Below are 20,356 nucleotides of genomic sequence, written 5' to 3'. Positions count from 1 at the left end.
CTGGATCATGGAAAAAGCAAGAGAGTTCCAGAAAAACATCTATTTCTGCTTATTGACTATGCCAAAGCCTTTGACTGTGTGGATCACAATAAACTGTGGAAAATTCTGAAAGAGATGGGAATACCAGACCACCTGACCTGCCTCTTGAGAAACCTGTATGCAGGTCAGGAAGCAACAGTTAGAAGTGGACATTGAACAACAGACTGGTTCCAAATAGGAAAAAGAGTACGTCAAGGCTGTATATTGTCACCCTGCTTATTTAACTTATATGCCGAGTACATCATGAGAAACACTGGACTGGAAGAAACACAAGCTGGAATCAAAATTGCTGGGAGAAAAGATTAAAGTATATTTTATATTTTGTTATATATTGATTTTTCTCCTAGATTTAAAAAAATTTTTTAAAATTTTGATTAAAAAAATTTTTTTTAAGCACTTTATTGGGGTATAATTTGCATACAATAAAACAGCTATTCTAAGAGTTCAGCGTTTTTTTTTTTAACATTCTCACCAACATCTGGTGGCACTAGTGGTAAAGAACCCAACCGCCAATGCAGGAGATGTAAGAGAAACGGGTTTGATCCCTGGGTCAGAAGATCCTCTGGAGAAAGGCATAGCAACCCACTCTAGTATTCATGCCTGGGGAATCCTACGGGCAGAGGAGCCTGGCAGGCTACAGTCCATAGGGTCGCAAAGACTCAAACACAACTGAAGCGATTTAGCATGCGTTCACCAACAAATTAGCAGATTGGTTAGGTCAAATAGTAAACTTTATACGAAACTGTCAAATTACTTTCCAAAGTGGTTGACTTATCTGAAGTTTCCACCAGCAGCATATTAGTAGTCCAGTTGCTCCTCATCCTCACCAATTCTTGATATGCAGACATTCTAGTGGGTGTGTACTGGGTATCTTATTGTGGTTTTAATGAACATTTCCATGTTGAAGTTCTTTTTATATGATCACAGGTCACAAAGGGAAATATATGTTCATATCTCTAGATCTTTTTTAATTATTCGGCCTTACTGAGGTATAATTTACATATAAAATCTACTAATTTGTTCTATAAAATTAAATGCACACAAACGTATTCAGTACTGTAATCACAACACAATCGCGACATAGAACAATGCCTATTACTCTAACAAGTTCATTCATGCCCCTCTGCAGTTAATTCCCTCCCCGCCCATCCCTACTCCTTAGAAACCACTGATCTGCATTCTATCACTATTATTTGGTCTTTTCTGGAATTTCACATAAATAGAACCACACAATAAGTGGTCCTTTGGGTCTGGCTTCTTTCTCTCAATAAAATGCTTCTGACGCTCCTCCATTTTATTACATGTAATGCTAGTTTGCTTCTTTTTATTACTGAGTAGAATTCCACTGTATGGATCAAACCAAACTTTGCTCATCCAGTCACCAGTTGATAAAATTTGGGTTCTTTCCAGTGTTTGGCTATCATGAATAAGGCTTCTAGGAACCACTGAGGAAATCACTGTATGTGTGATACATATTTTCATTTATCTTGGGTAAATACCTAGAAATGAGATTGCTGGGTTGTATGGTAAGCTCCTGTTTAATTTTTTAAGACACTGTATCAAACTGTTTTCCAAAGTGGCTAAATTATTTTGCATTCCCACCAATATATGGGTTCTACTTGCTCCACAAACATGTCAAAACTTGGTATTGTCAGTCTTTTTTAGTCATTCTGGTGGGTGTACAGTGGTTTCTATTGTTTTTAATTTGCATTGCCCTGGGATTAATAGTTTAATTTTTTAATGTGTTTATTTGGCTTTTTATACAGCATCTTTGATGAAGTGTCTATTCAAATATTTTGCCCATTAAAAAAAAAAAACCAAACCGGCTGTTTGTCTTTTTGCTTTTGTGTTACAAGAGTTTTTAACATATTTGGGATGTAAGTTCTTTGTTGATATGTTTATCACAAATGTTCTCTCTCATTTGGTGGCTTGCCCTTTTATTTTACTTAATGATGTCTTTTGCAGAGCAGTCATTTTAGTACAACATACTAGTTGTCTCCTTTATAATAAGCATTTTTTGTGTCCTAAGCCATTTTTACTTACTCCAAAGTAACAAGTAGTTTCTTCTATGTTTTCTTTTATAAATTTTAAATTTTATATTTAGGTTCACAATTACACATTGAGTTAATTTATATGCATGGTGGACATAGAGGTCAAGGTTCATTTTCTTTTCATATGAATATTCTAGTGTTCTAATACTATTTTGTCAATACCCTATTGAATTCTGTATGTACTTTTATCAAAAATCAATTAACCATTATGTGGTTAATAAACCATTGTGGTTTATTTCTGGATCCTCTAGTTAGTTCCAATGATCCAGTGATTTATGCCAATTTAACAATATCTTCATTAGTGTAGCTTTATACCAAGTCTTAAAGTAAGGCAGCAGAGAAAAGGCAACTTTCTTCTTTTTTGTCCAAATTGCTTTGGCTATTCTAGATCCTTTGGTTTCTACATAAATTTTAGATTCAGCTGTCAGTTTTTGGAAAAGTACCTGATGTGAATTTGATTAGGATTTATATGAATCTACAGGTCTCTCTGGGTAAAAGAAAATACTGAGTTTTCCAATCTATAAAAGTGACAGATCTTTTCTTTACCTAGATCTTTAATTTCTCTCAGCAATGTTTCACATAGTTTTCTAACCCCAGGTAATACACATATTTTGTTAATTTATTCCTAAGTATTTTTTAGGTTTTTTTTAATGCCACTGTCGGAGAAGGCAATGGCACCCCACTCCAGTACTCTTGCCTGGCAAATCCCATGGACGGAGGAGCCTGGTAGGCTGCAGTCCATGAGGTCGCTAGGAGTCGGTCACCACTGAGCGACTTCACTTTCACGCATTGGAGAAGGAAATGGCAACCCACTCCAGTGTTCTTGCCTGGAGAATCCCAGGGACAGGGGAGCCTGGTGGGCTGCTGTCTATGGGGTCGCACAGAGTCGGACACGACTGAAGCGACTTAGCAGCAGCAGCAGCAGCAATGCCACTGTAAATGACATTTTAAAAATTTCACTGTTCATTACTAGTATTTAAAAATATAACGATTTCTGTACACTGAACTTTTATCTTGCAACTTTACTAATTTCACTTATTAGTTCTAACACCTTTTTAAAACATTCTTTAGTATTTTCTGTATATACGATGACTGTGAATAAAGACCACTTTACTTCTGTCTTTCCATTTTCAATTGATTTTTAACCTTCCTGACTACCCAGATTTTCCTCTAAGTAAAATTTTAAAGAAAATGGACAATTTCATAACTTTCTTCCAAACCTATTTGTCCAGGAAGACTTTGATTTTTAACACTTTCATTAAGTTATAATGCACTGATCATTTTCCATTAAGCTCTTTTTGAAACCATTTATTGTTTCCTTCCAGGCATTTGGAGTTATTTTTATCAGAAAGAAAAAAAAAATCTTCAAGCAGTAGTTAAGACAACTGATTGTAATCTATACTTTTTGAACTGTGAACATGTACTTAAAATCCTGACATGCTTAGGATCCCAAATTACTTCTTTCAATAAATGCAACAGGAACTACAGAAAGATATCTAACCACATAAGGAAAACTTTTGTTTTCTTTCTTAGACCAATTGAAGGAAAAAAGATACACGTTTCAGAAGTAAAATTACAGACAATTTCGGCCTAAGTCAATGATTTCCTTCTCAAGAAAATCTGAAGGCAATTATTGCTAATTGATATCCTTCTTAACGAGCAGTATAATTCTTACAAATTGATGTTCAAAACTATTCTCTTCACTATGCTTCTTTAAATTATTCTGGTGCGGGAATTCCCTGGCAGTCCAGTGATTAGGACTTAGTGTATTCACTGCCATGACCCAGGTTAAATTGCTGGTTGGGGAACTAAGATCACGCAAGCCACACAGCTTGGCAAAAAAAAAAATTCCGCTGTGAATTTATACCAGAGAAAACACTGTCAAAATATTTGTTAAAGAGTAAAGAACTTGAGGCAGCTTTATAATAATTTGTTGATGTCTACACTGTAGCAAGAATAGCACATGCAAAGGAATATGGACAGATAAGTCCTGGCTTTTTTTCTAGGAGAAGGTCCTACCCTGAACTGCTGTGGATGATGAAGTCAGTAAAGACTTCCCAAAGAAGAGTGATATCTGAGATGAAACCTCAGGAAAGAACAAAGAATATCCAGATAAGTAAGTGTGGAGAGGAAAAAGTAAGACTGTAGCCAAAAAAAAAAAAAAAAAAAAAAAACCACAAAAAACAAAAAGCACAAAAACCAGACTATGTAAAGTTCCAAGGTCAAGAAAATTGGGAACTTATCGCTTATTCAGAAAATGTCAGCAGCTACTGTTAAGTAGGAGGAATACCATGATAAGGAGCACAGAAATCAGGCACTAAAGAAAGGAATAGAAAAAGGGAGTACTTTATTTCACTTTGCCAACACAGAAGTAATAATACTTTTTACTTGATATATATAATATACAGATTATTTGAAGGAGTAACTCAACTTCAGCACTGCTGATTAGACTGGATACTTTGTTGGGGGTGGGGAGGGCTGTCCTGCATAATGTAGGATATTCAACAGCATCATCCAGGGACTCTAAATAAATATCACATGCCAGAAGCACCCCTACCTGTGACAACTAAAACTGTATCCAGACATTGCCAAACATTCCCTGGCCAGCCGAATCATTACCAGCTGAGGCCACTCACTGATCTACAGCACTCAGAGCATACAGTTAAAACCCAAGCTGCATATATGTGTGCATACACATTTTAGAAAAATCTCTTTTCCTAAACAGTAAGTTCCTAAAAGGCAAGTTTCTAAAAGGTAAGTTCCTATAAGTTCCTATGCCTCTGCCCACCCTCATGGCACTATTATTATACTTCTGGGCCTTAGTTAAATAACAACACATTAATACATTTAAAAAATGTATCTTATAAGCATGCTTTAAGTTTCACCTATACTCTGGCACATGTGAATCAAGTGATTAAAACAGGATGGAAAAAAAGCCTTATGTACATTAGAATTGTAATATATTCTTTCTTCAAATTCAATAACCTAGTATTTACTAAAACCCCACCAAGAATTTGCTAATTTTTAAGTTGGAAAACCTGCAATATTTTAAAAGCAGAAAGCAATGCAGAAAAATATCACACATCTCACCTGTTGCAGCCGGGTTTATCAATCCTGCAGAACCACTGTTGGCTATCTGTGAAGGAGCCTGGCTTAGCCCAGTGGAAGGGGTTCCTAACCGAGGAAACTGTTGAGAACTCATTTCCACCTGCAGTGCATAGTCACATGGTTATTACTGGATTCTGAGATTAGAACCAATAATGAGAAATTAAAGCATTTTTAGTACCTATACCTTCTTTTAGGAAAGCAAATGCAGCATCATTGATTGAAAATAATACTTGTGTTCAATATACAGTGCAGAAATGGTCTAAATTGTTTAAGTTTTCCATGTACATAGGTTCAATTAATGGTAAAATCACTTATATGATACTGAGGGATATTATGACTCCCCCCCAAATACTTGTGAATTGCCAAACGGAAAAGTCGACACTACATCGTGTGCAACAGCCACACGACATGTATTAACACAATACATATATTTCTCTGTAAAGTTTCATGACAAATGGCTTGTGCCTTTGAAAGCCAAGCCTCACACCAAGGTGTACAAAACTGTCATCAGTGTGTCAAAGGAGAAATCGGAGGCAGATGCCCTGTCCTAAGAAAGGACCAGAAACCTTACATCAAGACCGGATTCAAAAGGAATTCTCATGTTTTTCTGCACAGGCCTTCAGTGACGGATTTCATCCCACCCCTTTCACAGACGGCCATCGAGCCAAAGGGAACGGAGACCTTCACCACCTTCCCTAAAATCGACCCTCACTTTCCTCTCAGGAGCCAAGCTCTGCCGATATCCTCGATACACCCGCAATCCTACCCCCACCCAGAAGCCCTCAGCTAAGATCGGAGAACATGGGTCTCCAGACACATGGGATCTCTAAGACTTCTCCGGAGAGGGGTTAGGCATTCTGAAGAGCTCAGGACCAGTATGCCTCTTTACCTGCAGCCGCCGCCCGCCGCCCGTCCCTCCCGATTCCACCTCGCCTGGCTGAGAGGGCCGCGGAGGACCCATCTCGGTGGCAGCGCTGGGGTCCGAGGCCGCCGGGAAGGCTCGCGCCGCAGCGCGCCTCGAGCCCGCTGCTGTCCAGCTCCTCTGGCTCCGCTCACCCGGGCCACCCGGCCACCGCTCCGCTCCAGTCCTCTTCCCCCAAACCTGCCCCTACCTCCCTAGTCTGCCCATTGGCCCCACGCCGGGCGCGTCACTCCAGTGCCCAGACCAATCCACCACGGTCTGCCAGCTCTGATCCCGCCCCACCCTCCCGCCGACTGCCAGCCAATCAGGCGCGAGCCTCGCCGGGGCAGCCCAAGGCCCTCGAGGCTGAGCCAATAGCAGAGAAAGACAAGCGCTGCCGGCGAAAGGGGCGGGGAGCTAGGAGGCCCCGCCTCGGTCGGGGTCTGAAAGCGGCGGGCGCAGGGCCCGGATGTGGAGAGTCACTTTAAACTGCTCCAGGAGCCAAACTCCTTGGGCCGCCCGCCCGCCCGCGCTCCCCCGGCCTCTCAGCTTCCCCGCCAAGGCCCACGCCCGCCACGCCCCCACACCCGGATCAGCCCAGCCCTCCCGACGCCTCTCCTTTCCTTGCCGCAGGACACCGGGCCTTTGCCGCCGGGCCAACTGCCATGCTCAGCTCGCGAAAGAGCCCAGGTCTACGCCGCAGGAGACGAGGCACCGCTGCCCTTCCCCGGGGACGCGCAGCGGGACGGACGCTGCAGCCCGGCTCGGCCGCCCCGCCCCCTCGTCTCCTCCCCTCCCCTTGGCTCCTGGGCGCCCGTCCCGCCATTACTTGAGTGCTGCGCCAAGTGGCCGCCGCGCCACTTTGAGCTTGCTTCCGTGCGCTCTCCGCCTGTGGAGCCGACGTCCTCGGGCTCCGGGACCCGCCGCCACCGCCGAGGCGCTAGCACTCTGCCCCCCACCCCTCAACCCAGCGCCGCTGCTTCCGCCGCCGTAACGAGCCCCTCACCCATTGGCTGGACTAGGCCCCGCCCTCCTCCGAGGAAGCCAGTCACCGCGCAGTGTGAGCGGAGAGCGGACCGGCCAGCCCCTCGGGGCCGCTGAGGCCTCTGGGAAATGTAGTCCCTGATGCCTAGAGGGCGGGCCTGGGCGGGGCGTCCTGGTGACCAGGCCGGGCAGCACACCCCTTTGCTGTCTGAAGTCGATTCTGCCTTTTCCGTGTGCCTAGTAAAAAGGTCCCACCCTTTTGCTTCAGCTGATGGCACCAGGTTTCATTTTCTCGAGGGAGGTGCCTCTCGGGAAAAGAGTAATGGAGGCCGACTACAGTGGGCCGAAGGAGCTGCAGGCAGGGCCGAGGGGGTTTCTAACTGTACTTGATGTTCGCACGGAGGCCGTGGCCCGCGAAGCCTTAGCGTCGTGGGAGGATCAGATGCACGAAACTGGAGCGACTCTGTTGGGTTTACGCTGGACTCCGCGTCAGGAGCTGCTCATCGGGCCGGACCCACCAGAGAGCTGAGCTGGGCACTCTCAGGTTTAAAGCCGGCTCGGAGAGGCGAAGGACTCGGACAAGTTGTACCTGCTTGGTTTTTCCAGATTACGTAGAAGCGGAGGGAGTGGTGGTGGTTTGTTGTTTTATTTAGAGTGGAGGGATGGCGTTTATACGGCTGTGCAAGACTTAGTCAAAACTGCCGAAGCAAAATCTGAGTCTGATAAATAGAGATTATGTCTCCCTCCTTCCTTCCCAGATGGTAATTTAGGTCTGGAGTTTTGTGTTAAATAAAAAAGGCTCACATCCTTCTTCCTTTCATGCACAGCTATGTTCTTGCTATGAAGAGCGCAGTTTGTGGCTACAAGAATGAACCTAAAATACCCCTCTCCTTCCTCAAGCCACTTTCGTTTCTCACTCTCTTCCCTTCTCAAATTTCTTCTAAAAGTAACTGATGTGATATACCTTAGCCTCCTCTCCTTAGGCAGTTGATTCTGCTTCTGCCACTGCTTCTCAAACTGCTCCCCCTAAGTTGCCAGTGACCCTCTCACCTCACCCAGTAGTCCTTGCTTAGTTTTCAGCTTTTCTAGTTATGGCAACCCACTCCAGTGTTATTGCCTGGAGAATCCCAGGGACGGGGGAGCCTGGTGGGCTGCCGTCTATGGGGTTGCACAGAGTCGGACACGACTGAAGTGACTTAGCAGCAGTTTACCAACAGCAGTTCCTCAAAATATTCTTCCCTATGGGGAAAGAATCCTGAAGAATAGATACATGTATATGTGTAATTGAATCATCTTGCTGTTCACCTGAGACTAACACAACATTGTAAATCAACTATACTTCAAAAAAAAAAAAATCTGACAGCATTGTAAATCAACTACAAACTCCTTTGGTCTCCAGAAACACACTCTTTCCTGATGCTACTTCTGTCTCTGTTAAGCCCCTTTATGCCTTGTCTTTCTCACATGTACAGCATTCTCCAAGGCTCCAGCCCTCTCTCAATGCTATGCCATCTTCCTTACTAGTTTAATGCACCCTCACAGTTTCAAATATCATTTGCAAAAATGACTCAGTTTCATTGGCCTGGTGACCTCTCTCATGATTTGTACACCTACAGTTACATAAATATGTCTTACAAACCCCTGAGACTTAACATATTGGACACTTTCATTGATTTGCCTCACCTCTGTACTCCTCCTCCTGATTTCTGGGTTTGGTTAATGGCAATGGCATCACCACCCATCCTTTCTGCCTTTGCTTTTATTCTTGTTGGTTCCCACTCTTCCATCTTCCAGAGTCAGCCTGTGGATTTCTGTACTTCCTTTCCTGTTGCTTTCATAGACTTGGCTCAACATTTCATTAATTCCTGTCTGGACTTTACTAGTGTTGCCTCCACTTAGATCTCTTCCTACCCCCAACCTGTCCTCCATAGAGTTCTTTTTCTAAAGCATTCTTCTGAATCTGTTATTTCTATCCATGATGTTCCAGTGACTTCAGAATCTATTAATATTCCAAATCCCTAAACCCAGTTCAAAGGCTGGGTTTAGTCCCTCCTGCCTCTCACGTATGGTTGAGTACTGTCTCAACCATAATTTCCACCTGTTCTCCACACAGCTTGGCTTCCAAGCTTTTGCTCAAGCTTTGCCTTCTGCAGGCCCCACCTTTCAGGCGGCATATAGCAGAGTGCTGCCGATTTTACAGTGCCTGAGTGGAAAAAAAAAGGATTTATCTTCTCCAAGAAATCTTCCTTGAATTCCTCTCTTTCCCATAGACTACGGGATACTTCCTTAGATATTTCTTCAGTACCACTATTATAGCACTAATATATCTACCCTGTCTTCTTCCTGGATTAGGCAGAGAGATAAATTATTCCTCTTTGTATCTCCCATCAACAGGAAGGATTCAATAAATACTTGCTAAGTATAATCCCAAACACATCCATAGTACATGAATGAAATCCAGATTTTCATTAGTTACTGCTTTATTCATTTATGTCTCTAGTCCTTCACATAATGGATACTTGAAGGAAAATAGATGTTTCACCCCTGGTTGAGTTGCTAGGGTTTAGTATTCCCATTCAGTGAACTTGGTGTGCTGAAAACAGCCTCTGTGTAGCACATCCAGGTTGAACCTTCCTCACTTTGCAGGTCTTCAAGCACCCCCTGCCAGTTGCAGGGGCTTATTAGTATCTTGGGTTCTTGAAGAAAGTAGTTTGGATGGATTGAACAGAGACACCATTAGGCATCACATCTGCTGGGTGGTTCTCTGGTAACAAAGAAGGAAGATTCTCAGTGCAAATGTTCTGTAGTGGTCAGTCAAGTGTCAGTGGGTGATCTGGGTGATCTGCACCCTCTGGTCTGCAGGTACCAGTGAAGCTGTCTTTGGCCTCTGCTGCTGAACCCCACTGGCTCTCAGTCCACCCTGTGGGATCTGATGATATGACTCTTTGGTTCCTGTAGGTCTAGATACTCTCTTTGGTCCAACCCCCCAGCCAATAAAGTATAGTTCCGTCCAGTTAACTCATCTGAAAAATGAGTATCGTTGTTGTTTTTTGTTATTTGATCACTAAGTCGTATCCAACTCTCTGCGATCCCATGGACTGTAACCCTTCAGGCTACACACATAAAGGACGTGAAGGATATGAGCTTACTCCCAACCATTGTTTTTATTACCTTCATCTGGTTTGTTACCCAGGCCAAACTCAGACTCTGTCTCCTCCAAAGCATGGTGGACAGATGCTAAAAGTGAAGTGAAAGTTGCTCAGTCATGTCCGACTCTTTGTGACCCCATGGACTATACAGTCCATGGAATTCTCTAGGCCAGAATACTGGAGTGGAACCCAGGTCTCCTGCACTACAGGTAGATTCTTTACTAGCTGAGCCACAAGGGAAACCCAGACAGACTCTAGAACGATCTCTAATGATCCCACTGTTGGTGTTCATGTCCTTTTGTAATCTCTTTCCATTGTATGTGGCAGGACCTGTGACTCTTCTAATAAATAGAATATGGCAAAGGTCACTTCCTTGACCGTGTTACATTGTAGAAAACTTTCTCTTGCTGCAAGACAGTCTAGGGGTCCTCATACCTGGCCTGAGGAGGCAGCTGTGCAGCTCACATGGCAAGGAACTGTGGGTGGCCTGTAAGGACTGCAAGCAATCTCTAGCGGTTGAGGGTGGCTTCCACCCAAACACCTGCAAGAAGCTGGACCCTCAGTCCCACACATCAAGGAAATGAGTTCTGCCAATGACCTGAGTGAACTTGGAAACTGATTCTTTCTTCATTGAGCTTCCAGATAAGAACCTAGTCCATATGATACCTTAATTGTAGCGTGTGAGGCCTGATCAGAGGACTGACCTAAAGCATGCCTGGACTCCTGACATACAGAAACTGTGAGATAATCAGTGTGTGTTGTTCTTAGTGCTAAGTTTGTAGTGATTTGTTATGCAGCAATAGCTAACTAATACACCCAGAGTAGGATGGCATTTGATCCTAGGGCAGCTGTTCTTACTACAGGCTGTCTGGAAGGAAAGTTCTGTCCAAACTAGAAAGGATGCAATTAACCAACCTTCTCAATTCTCTCCAGAATGGGATTACTATCTTCTGCTCTGCCAAATCTCACCTACTGCCTCATCACCCAAGTCGGCAGCACCAGCTCCAGCCATCTATTCTGCTTCCACTCCAAATGGTCTAATGCTGAGTGGACTGTAGTTCAGTCCTGATACTAACCACCCAGAGTTAGCAAATGCCCAAAGATTGAGAACAGAGTTCTCCACAGGGTTCCCTTCACTTCAGGTGTCAGCCACAAGTCTCAGGGGCTCCCCAGGCCACCTATACTTCTGGCTCACTGGCTGCAGCCATGAATTTGTCCAATAGTTCACTTGAATGACTCACAGAACTCAGGGAAGCACTGTACTTACTATTACAGTTTTATTATAAAGGATACGCATAGGGTGAGGTCTGAGAGGGAGCATAGAACTTCCATGCTTTCTCCTCATAGAACTGGGTGTATCGTGCTCCCAGCACATCAGTGTTTTCACCATTCCAGAAATTCCTCTGAACTTATAGAGTCTCTACTGGAATTTCACTTTAGGCATGATGAATTAAGTTATTGGCTATGTGACTGAACTCAATCTCCAGCTGTCGTTTCTTCCCTGAAGGCTGGGCAGCTGAAAGTCCCTACCCCTCATTCTAAAGGTATCCAGGTACTATACATAAAGGAGATAAATAGTAAGGACTGACTGGGGCTTCCTGGATGGCTCCATGGTAAAAAATCTGCTTGCCAGTGCAGGAGACGCAGATTTAATCCCTGGGACAGGAAGATTCCCTGGAGGAAGAAATGGCAACCCACTCCAGTATGCTTGCCTGGAAAATTCCATGGACAGAATGGCCTGGCAGGCTACAGTCCATAGGGTTGCAAAGAGTCAGATATGACTGAGCAAGTGAACCTGCAAGAATAGCCAATCAACAATGTTGTGATAGGCTCTGGTGCACAGCAAAGGGCCTCAGCCATACGTATACACGTTTCGATTCTCCTCTAGACTCCCCTCCCATCCAGGCCGCCATATAACATGGAGCAGAGCTCCCTGTGCTATACAATGGGCCATTATGGGTTGTCCATTTTAAATATAGCAGTGTGTACATGTTGATTCTGAACTCCCTAACAATCCCTTCCCCTGATCCTACCCCCAGCCCCGGGTAACCATAAATTCATACTTGAAGTCTGTGGGTCTGCTTCTGTTTTGTAAATATGTTCATTTGTGAAGATATTATTTTTGAGAAAGGAGGAAAGATTTGCTATTGAGTATGCAACCAGTCGGAGAAGGCAATGGCACCCCACTCCAATACTCTTGCCTGGAAAATCCAATGGACGGAGGAGCCTGGTGGGCTGCAGTCCATGGGGTTGCTGAGGGTCGGACACGGCTGAGCGACTTCACTTTCACTTTTCACTTTCATGCATTGGAGAAGGAAATGGCAACCCACTCCAATGTTCTTGCCTGGAGAATCCCAGGGACGGGGGAGCCTGGTGGTTTGCCATCTATGGGGTTACACGGAGTCGGACACGACTGAAGTGACTTAGCAGCAGTAGCAGCAGCAGGCAACCAGTAGTATTTGCATAGACCTTACCTAAAGTGAATGTGAAGTCGCTCAGTCATGTTGGACTCTTTGCAACCCCATGGACTGTAGCCCATCAGGCTCCTCTGTCCATGGGATTTTGCAGGCAAGAATACTGGGGTGAGTTGCCATTTCTTTCTCCAGGAGATCTTCCCAACCCAGGGATTGAACCCAGGGTCTCCTCCATTGTAGGCAGATGCTTTACTGTCTGAGGCACCAGGGAAGTCCAGACCTTACCCAAAGGATAGAATAAACACAAAAGGTAGAGAGTTCTTTGACTTTGTGGGAAGTTGAGATCTCAAGGAACCACTACATGGGAGCATTGTGTCCTGGAGCAGTGTCCTGGGCCCCATTCCCAAGAATGGCTGCCAGATCAGAGCCGAGTGTACCCACATCAAAGCCTTGGTTATTGCCTGTGGTATGAGCAGGGACAAGAAAGATTATCCTAGTAGCCAGAGGTGAAGACAATGGCACATGCCCCATGGAGCAGACAGGAAGAATCACCCACTCACTGTACCAATAGACTGAGCAGCAGGGATTCCACAGAGGCTAGGTGTGCAGAGCCCAACAAAACAGGCCCATTGCCACCCTTAGGAACCATTACATACGTACAAAAACCTGCCCTACAAAGAGGTGAAGCCAGACTATAAGAACTAATAATTTCATGACCATTACTATAACAATACTTTTATTCCCAGGCCTGTGTGGACTTGGAAATCTCAGTTAAGAAGCATGGTTGAATGTGGCAGTGAGCAACTGGGGTTTCAGACTGATCCATATTCCTTCCTGTTAGAAACTATTCATCTTCACAACCCTTGAGTGTAATTCTGACCATCACTTGGCCCTGGGCCCTGACCACAAGGAGGAGTGTGGGCTGCACTGGAAGAGTGAATCGTCTCTCATGAACTGGAGACTTGTATGGAGCCCAGTCACCCATGGCAACCCCTCAGGGGTACACAGAAAGCCGGGGCACCTGGGCTCCTGCTCCCACCCCCACCCACCCGCCCCATCCATGCCTTCAGCTCTTCCTTTGGTTGTGTGTTCTCTAGTATGCATCTAGTTTTCTACTGCTGTTAAAACAAAACCCCACATTTACTATCTCATTGTTCTGCAGATGATTCAGGAGGTACCAGTCAGGCAGCTTTCTCTTCTGCAGAATCTAGAGGAGAATCCATGTCCTTGATCCCTAGGACACGTACTACCTGATACCATGCCTTTCAAGACCTTACTATAAAGCTACCATAACCAGGCCCATGCAGCTGCTGCTGCTTAGGCGCTTCAGTTGTGCCTGACTCTGTGCAACCCTATGGACTGTAGCCTGCCAGACTCTTCTGTCCTTGAGATTTCTCTAGGCAAGAATACTGCAGTAGGTTGCCATTCCCTTCTCCAGGGGATCTTTCCGACTCAGGGATCGAAGACTGGTCTCCTGCATTGCTGGCAGATTCTTTATCACTGAGCCACCAGGGAAGCCCAATCAGTACCATATGGTATTTTATTTCAGTAAGGATAGATGTGGGGGCTTCCCAGGTGGTGCAGTGATAAAGAATCTGCTTACCAATGCAGGAGACACAGGAGATGAGGGTTCAGTCCTTGGGTTGGGAAGATTCCCTGGAGCAGGAAATGGCAACCCACTCCAGAATTATTGCCTGGAAAATTCCATGGACAGAGGAGACTGGCAGGCTACAGTCCATGGAGTCACAAAAAGTCAGACGTGACTGATCAATGGATCAAGTATGCAAGTTTAAATGTGCCATTTGTGGAACAGAATAGAGTCTAGAAATAACTCCCTCTAGTATATGTTTAATTGCATTTCAGAATGGTGCAAAGATTATTCAATGGGGATATATTTGGTTGGCCAAAAAGTTCCCTTGGTTTTTTTAAATAAAAAAAAGACACATTTTTCATTTTCACCAACAACTTTTTTAAACTACATATTTACCATTTTGTTCCACTATCTTATGCCATTTTGCAGGCAATTTCATAATTCCCTCTTCCCCAAACTTTTTATCTTTTGAGCAAAGAACTGTTCCAAGTGCCTTTTATAGTCTTCCAGGGAATTGAAATGTTTTCCATGTAGAGAATTTTGTAAAGACCAAAAATAACTGGACATCTGAAGGTGCAATGTCTGGTGAATATGATGAATGAATCAGAATTTCCCAGCCACACTGCAACAGTTTTTGCATGGTCATCAAAGAAACATATGGTCTTGCGGGATCCTGATGGAAAATGATGCATTTTTTGTTGACTAATTCTGGACGCTTGTAGTAGAGTGCTGCCTTCAATTGATCTAATTGGGAGCGGTGCTGGAACAAATTATTTGGTTTTTCTGGAAGAAACTCATAACAAAGGACTCTCTTCCAATCCCACCATATACATGACATCACCTTTTTTGGATAGAGACTGACCTTTGGTATGATTGTGGTAGTTCATTTCACTGGCTGCACAATCTCTTCCATTCCACAGTATTGTACAATATCCACTTTTAATCACCCTGCACAATTTGTTTTTAAAGTGGAATTTTTACATTTAAGTAGAGAATCATTGGCAGGAATACAATTAAGAAGGTTTTTTTTCACTTAACTTCTGTGGAATACAAACATCAAAGCAATTAACATAACCAAGCTGGCACAAATGATTTCCAATGCTTGATGCCGATATTTTGAGTATGTCAACTGTCTCCCTCATGGTATAACATTGATTGTTTTCGAGTACTGTCTCAATTTGATCGCCATCAACGTCAACTAGCTTATCCCACCCATGGAGCATTGTCCAGTGAGAAATCTACAACATGAAACTTCACAAACCACTGTTGATGTGTTCAATTATTCATAGCACCTTCTCCATGCACTGCAAAAAAACATTTTTTACATTTCAGTTGTGTTTTTACCTTTCTTGAAATAATAAAGCATAGGATGCTGCAAATGTTGCTTATTTCTTCTATTTTCAATATTAAAATGGTGACACAACAATTCACCAATTTTGGTAACTTTTTAAAAATTGCATGCTGATAAGACAGCTGTCACAATAGTGTCAAATGAGGTCAAAGACAACTAAGTGGTACTAGAATCATCTTACAGAAAAAAAAATGAACGAACCTTTTGGCCAACCCAATAATAATCTTTTCAATAACAATTGCTGGAACAATTGAATGTTTGTATGGAAAGAAAAATGAATCTTGACTTCTACCACAGCATATATATAATTAACTCCTGTTGAACAAATGGATAAGCCCTTTAAATATCAATATGTTAAAAGAAAGAAAAAAATAAAATTACCATCCCAATTTCTTATCTGTTATATAAATATTAGTGAAAATACCCTTTAAATGTCACATTTAAAGACATATTCTGTGGCAAAGAAGAGAGAATATAAAGAACTACTCTCCCATCATGCATGGATATAAGACATTTGACCTTTTATAAACAATGTAATACCTTTGAAGATATCTTTAAGTGACAATGGACTATTTTATCTTATCTGTGCCACTGATAAATATTTAAAAGAATACATATAGAATTTTCAGTCCAACTCTATGAGAACAATGAGGGCGTAATTTGTACAACTCTTTCAAGTTAGTATCTGATATGTGTGGCAAAGCTGTTGTATGGAGTATTTATTTGTATATTTATCACATATTGTGTGCCTAGTGTGAGCCAGGCATTACTCCAAGTGCTGGGGATATAGCAGTGAACAAAGCAGCCCTCTTCTTATGGTGCTTATTAGTTAGTACTATCTACAGTTACCCTCACAACATTGTAAATCAACTATACTCCAAGATTAAAAAAATTTTTTTTTAATAAAAAAATACTAGATGCTTATGATAGAGAGTATATTAGAAACCACCCCATGGGCCGCCTAATCCTTTCTTCAAAGCCAACCCAAACATTCTCCTTTATGATTTTATCTTTATTGTTGCTCTAACCACAGCATCTTGAATTTTATCTCTTATATTTGCCCTAAGATAAAATCAATAAACACAGTAAAAAGGTAGAAAATTAACCTTAAGTACAAATGGAAATTTATAGAATTGGAAAAGTACAATGTTGAATAATACACATTAAATTTAAAATGTAATAAAAGAATGAGAAGTTATGTACACTTGGAACTAATACAACCTTGTTAATCAACTATACTCCAATATAAAATAAAGATTTAAGAAAAGAATGAGAAGCTATGGAGTGGCAAATGTTATGAAAGAACAAAGTGTAGATAACTAATATCTATGCTTTTGACCTGTGGTGTTGGAGAAGACTCTTGAAAGTCCCTTGGACTGCAAGGAGATCCAACCAGTCCATTCTAAAGGAGATCAACCCTGGATGTTCTTTGGAAGGAATAATGCTAAAGCTGAAACTCCAGTACTTTGGCCACCTCATGTGAAGAATTGACTCATTGGAAAAGACTCTGATGCTGGGAGGGGTTGGGGGCAGGAGGAGAAGGGGACGACAGAGGATGAGATAGCTGGATGGCATCACTGACTCAATGGGCATGAGTTTGAGTGAACTCCGGGAGATGGTGATGGACAGGGAGGCCTGGCGTGCTGCGATTCATGGGGTCGCAAAGAGTTGGACACGACTGAGCGACTGAACTGAACTGAACTGAACTGATGCTGCCAATACCAATGCTGATTGGAATCACTATATTACGCATCATAAAACTCTGGTATCCAATGGAATTTTGCCAAATCCCTGGATGTACTGACTAATGATGTGGCATTGTTAATTTTATTAAAGTAAGGTTTCTGAGTAGCCAAATTTAAGACACATTCTCATCAGAAGCTGGGGCAAATCAGACCCACTCATTATATCCTAGTCAAGTCATTGTTAGAAACAGTTCTAAGCATTGGCTATGAGTGCTAGAGGGCGAAACACATTTTCTAGTTGAAAATCAATCTCTTTAGACAGATATTATAAAGATGATATTTGGGGACTTCCCTGTTTGTACAGTGGGTAGAAATCCACCAGCTGATGGTGGGGACATTGGTTCAATCCCTGGCCTGGGAATATTCCACATGTCACAGAGCGTCTAAGCCCATGTGCCACAACTACCGAGTCCAGGCGCTAGAGCCTGTGAGCTGAAACTAAAGAGCCGGTGCACCCAGAGGCTGTTCTCTGAAACAAAAGGAGCCGCTGAAACGAGAAGCCTGCGCATGGCAACTAAAGAAAGCCCTTGCACAGCAACAAACACCCAGCACAGCCAAAAATAAATAAATAAAATTTAAAAACCAAGCCAATTTTTTCAAAAGATGATATTTGGGCAACAAAATTGGAATATTTAATTTTTCCATTCTTTTAAACTAAATTTGAAACCACAGAGAAACATGATTTCAACAAATTCAGGATGTTTAAGGTGCTAAGTTTTTAAAACTTGTTACAAGTTAAAAAAAAAAAAAAAGTGATTGCCCTAGCTACAATAGTAAGAAAATGTTACAAAGAAGATAGTGTGAACAGTTAGAGAAATTGTTACATCTCACATCATATGTCTCAAACTTCTGTTCATTACTTTTCAAAAGAAAAATCTGAAATGTTAATGTAAACTATTTAGATAATCTATCCATTTGCTGATAATTGAGTTAATTTACACCGAAGGATGATGCTAAGACATTAAGATGAAAAAAATTCAATTATCAAGTGCAAAAGAACATATTATTACCATAATCACTGTTCTCGGGGACCTATTAGCATGAATGACGATTTTCAACCCTGACCTGATAAAAATCAGAAGATAGACTTCACAGTGCATCAGCTGTGCATGTCACACTGTCCCAAGAGTTTCAGGCCGTACTGAACTCACCAGCAAGCAAGCATATCCACTGTGATATACATCACATCTTCTTAATTTGTTTTTAGGGGGAGAATTTACCTATTATATTTAATCATTAGTAAATAACATTTAATATAAATATAGGTATGTTTTTACTATATGTCATGAGCTGAATTGTGTCTTCCCTTTCCTAAATTCATACTCTGAAATCCTAAAACTGTCAGTACCTTGGAATGTGACTATATTTGGAAGTAGGGCCTTTAAAGAAGAGATTAAGTTAAAATGAGGCCATTAGGATAGCTCCCAATTCAAACTGATTGGTGTTTTTACAATAAAAGGAGATTAGGACCTGATGGGCTGCCGTCTATGGGGTCACACAGAGTCGGACACAACTGACAGCGACTGAGCAGCAGCAGCAGGACCAGGGATATGCTTGCACGGTGAGATGGTAACCATCTATAAGCCAAGGAGCGAGCCCTCAGGAGAAATCTGCTGACACTTTGATCTTGGACTTCCAGCCTTCAGAATTGAAAGGAAATAAATTTCTGTGTTTAAACTCTATGGTCTGTCATATTTTTCTATGGCAACCTTAGCAAACTGTGTACTGTACATATACTATGTATAGTCAGGTATTGTTTTGTGAAGTTTTAGTTGCAGTTGTGTGTATGTGCATTGGGTCTCATTGCAAAATGCATTTCTTATTATGGGCTGTAGGCCAAAATGTTTGAAAAACACTGAGGTGAAGGAAATGAAGGATTTTGCATCCCAGTTCTGAAATAAGCCAATTGAACTAAAACTTTCTACGAGGCAAATCTAGAGAAATCCTAGCTCCGCTTTTCCTAGGAAGGCTCTAAGGAAAAGAAACGGCCTCTAGGACTTTGGGTTCTAGGACTTTGGGTTCCTCATGAAAATAACTCTAGAACAGTGTTCTGGAGTGGAGTCTGGGGACAGAATTTGCAGGGTCTGTGAACTTGGACAGAGAAAAGGTACATGTTTATTCTCACTGATGTGCACCTGAAAGCAACTGCTTCCTTTCACTGTAAGAAGTGATAAATTTTAGTAACATTGGTAGTACTTATAACTCTGTCACCAAGTGAAATTATGTATATTTTCATATCACATTACACAAACTCTACTTTAAAATACAAATTGCAATCATTCCTGTACTGAAAGTATATTGGTTATTAATTTATTGACAGAGCTTGTTATTTAATATATTAATAAAGGAGCTCATGTATTATAATGCACAAATCTGTTTTTTAAAATATATTTTGAAAAGGGAACCCTCTTACACTGTTGGTGGGAATGCAAACTAGTACAGCCACTATGGAGAACAGTGTGGAGATTCCTTAAAAACTGGAAATAGAACTGCCTTATGACACAGCAATCCCACTGCTGGGCATACACACCGAGGAAGCCAGAATTGAAAGAGACACGTGTACCCCAGTGTTCATCGCAGCACTGTTTATAATAGCCAGGACATGGAAGCAACCTAGATGTCCATCAGCAGACGAATGGATAAGAAAGCTGTGGTACATATACACAATGGAGTATTACTCAGCCATTAAAAAGAATACATTTGAATCAGTTCTAATAAGGTGGATGCAACTGGAGCCGATTATACAGAGTAAAGTAAGCCAGAAAGAAAAACACCAATACAGTATACTAACGCATATATATGGAATTTAGAAAGATGGTAACGATAACTGTATGCAAGACAGCAAAAAAGACACAGATGTATAGAACAGTCTTTTGGACTCCGTGGGAGAGGGAGAGGGTTGGATGATATGGGAGAATGGCATTGAAACATGTATAATATCATATAAGAAAATGAATCACCAGTCCAGGTTCGATGCAGGATACAGGATGCTTGGAGCTGGTGCACTGGGATGACCCAGAGGG

At 42.3% G+C, this 20,356-nt stretch overlaps 1 protein-coding gene across 8 annotated transcripts in view; it reads right to left on the bottom strand.

Moving 5' to 3' along the window:
• SAP130 (Sin3A associated protein 130) overlaps positions 1-7,136 on the bottom strand; it is a 76,601-nt gene extending 69,465 nt beyond the window's left edge. For 4 of the 8 annotated variants that reach the window (XM_055571875.1, XM_055571878.1, XM_055571876.1 and 1 more), the window contains exons 1-2: positions 6,929-7,131; positions 5,181-5,298 (exon numbers count right to left, since the gene is read on the bottom strand). In XM_055571875.1, the coding sequence (XP_055427850.1) occupies positions 5,181-5,292 (112 nt within the window). In that variant the 5' untranslated portion in view covers positions 5,293-5,298; positions 6,929-7,131. Of the gene's footprint in view, positions 1-5,180; positions 5,301-6,724; positions 6,864-6,928 lie in introns of those variants that run through there. The other 4 variants (XM_055571872.1, XM_055571877.1, XM_055571874.1 and 1 more) reach the window with 3 other exon arrangements.
• Between the last annotated feature and the right edge of the window lie 13,220 nt (positions 7,137-20,356).

The sequence above is a fragment of the Bubalus kerabau genome, chromosome 3, assembly GCF_029407905.1.
Source record: "Bubalus kerabau isolate K-KA32 ecotype Philippines breed swamp buffalo chromosome 3, PCC_UOA_SB_1v2, whole genome shotgun sequence".
Classification (NCBI taxonomy): domain Eukaryota; kingdom Metazoa; phylum Chordata; class Mammalia; order Artiodactyla; family Bovidae; genus Bubalus; species Bubalus kerabau.
The sequence above is the reverse complement of the archived record's forward strand: the minus strand, read 5'-3'. Positions and strand labels throughout refer to the sequence as shown.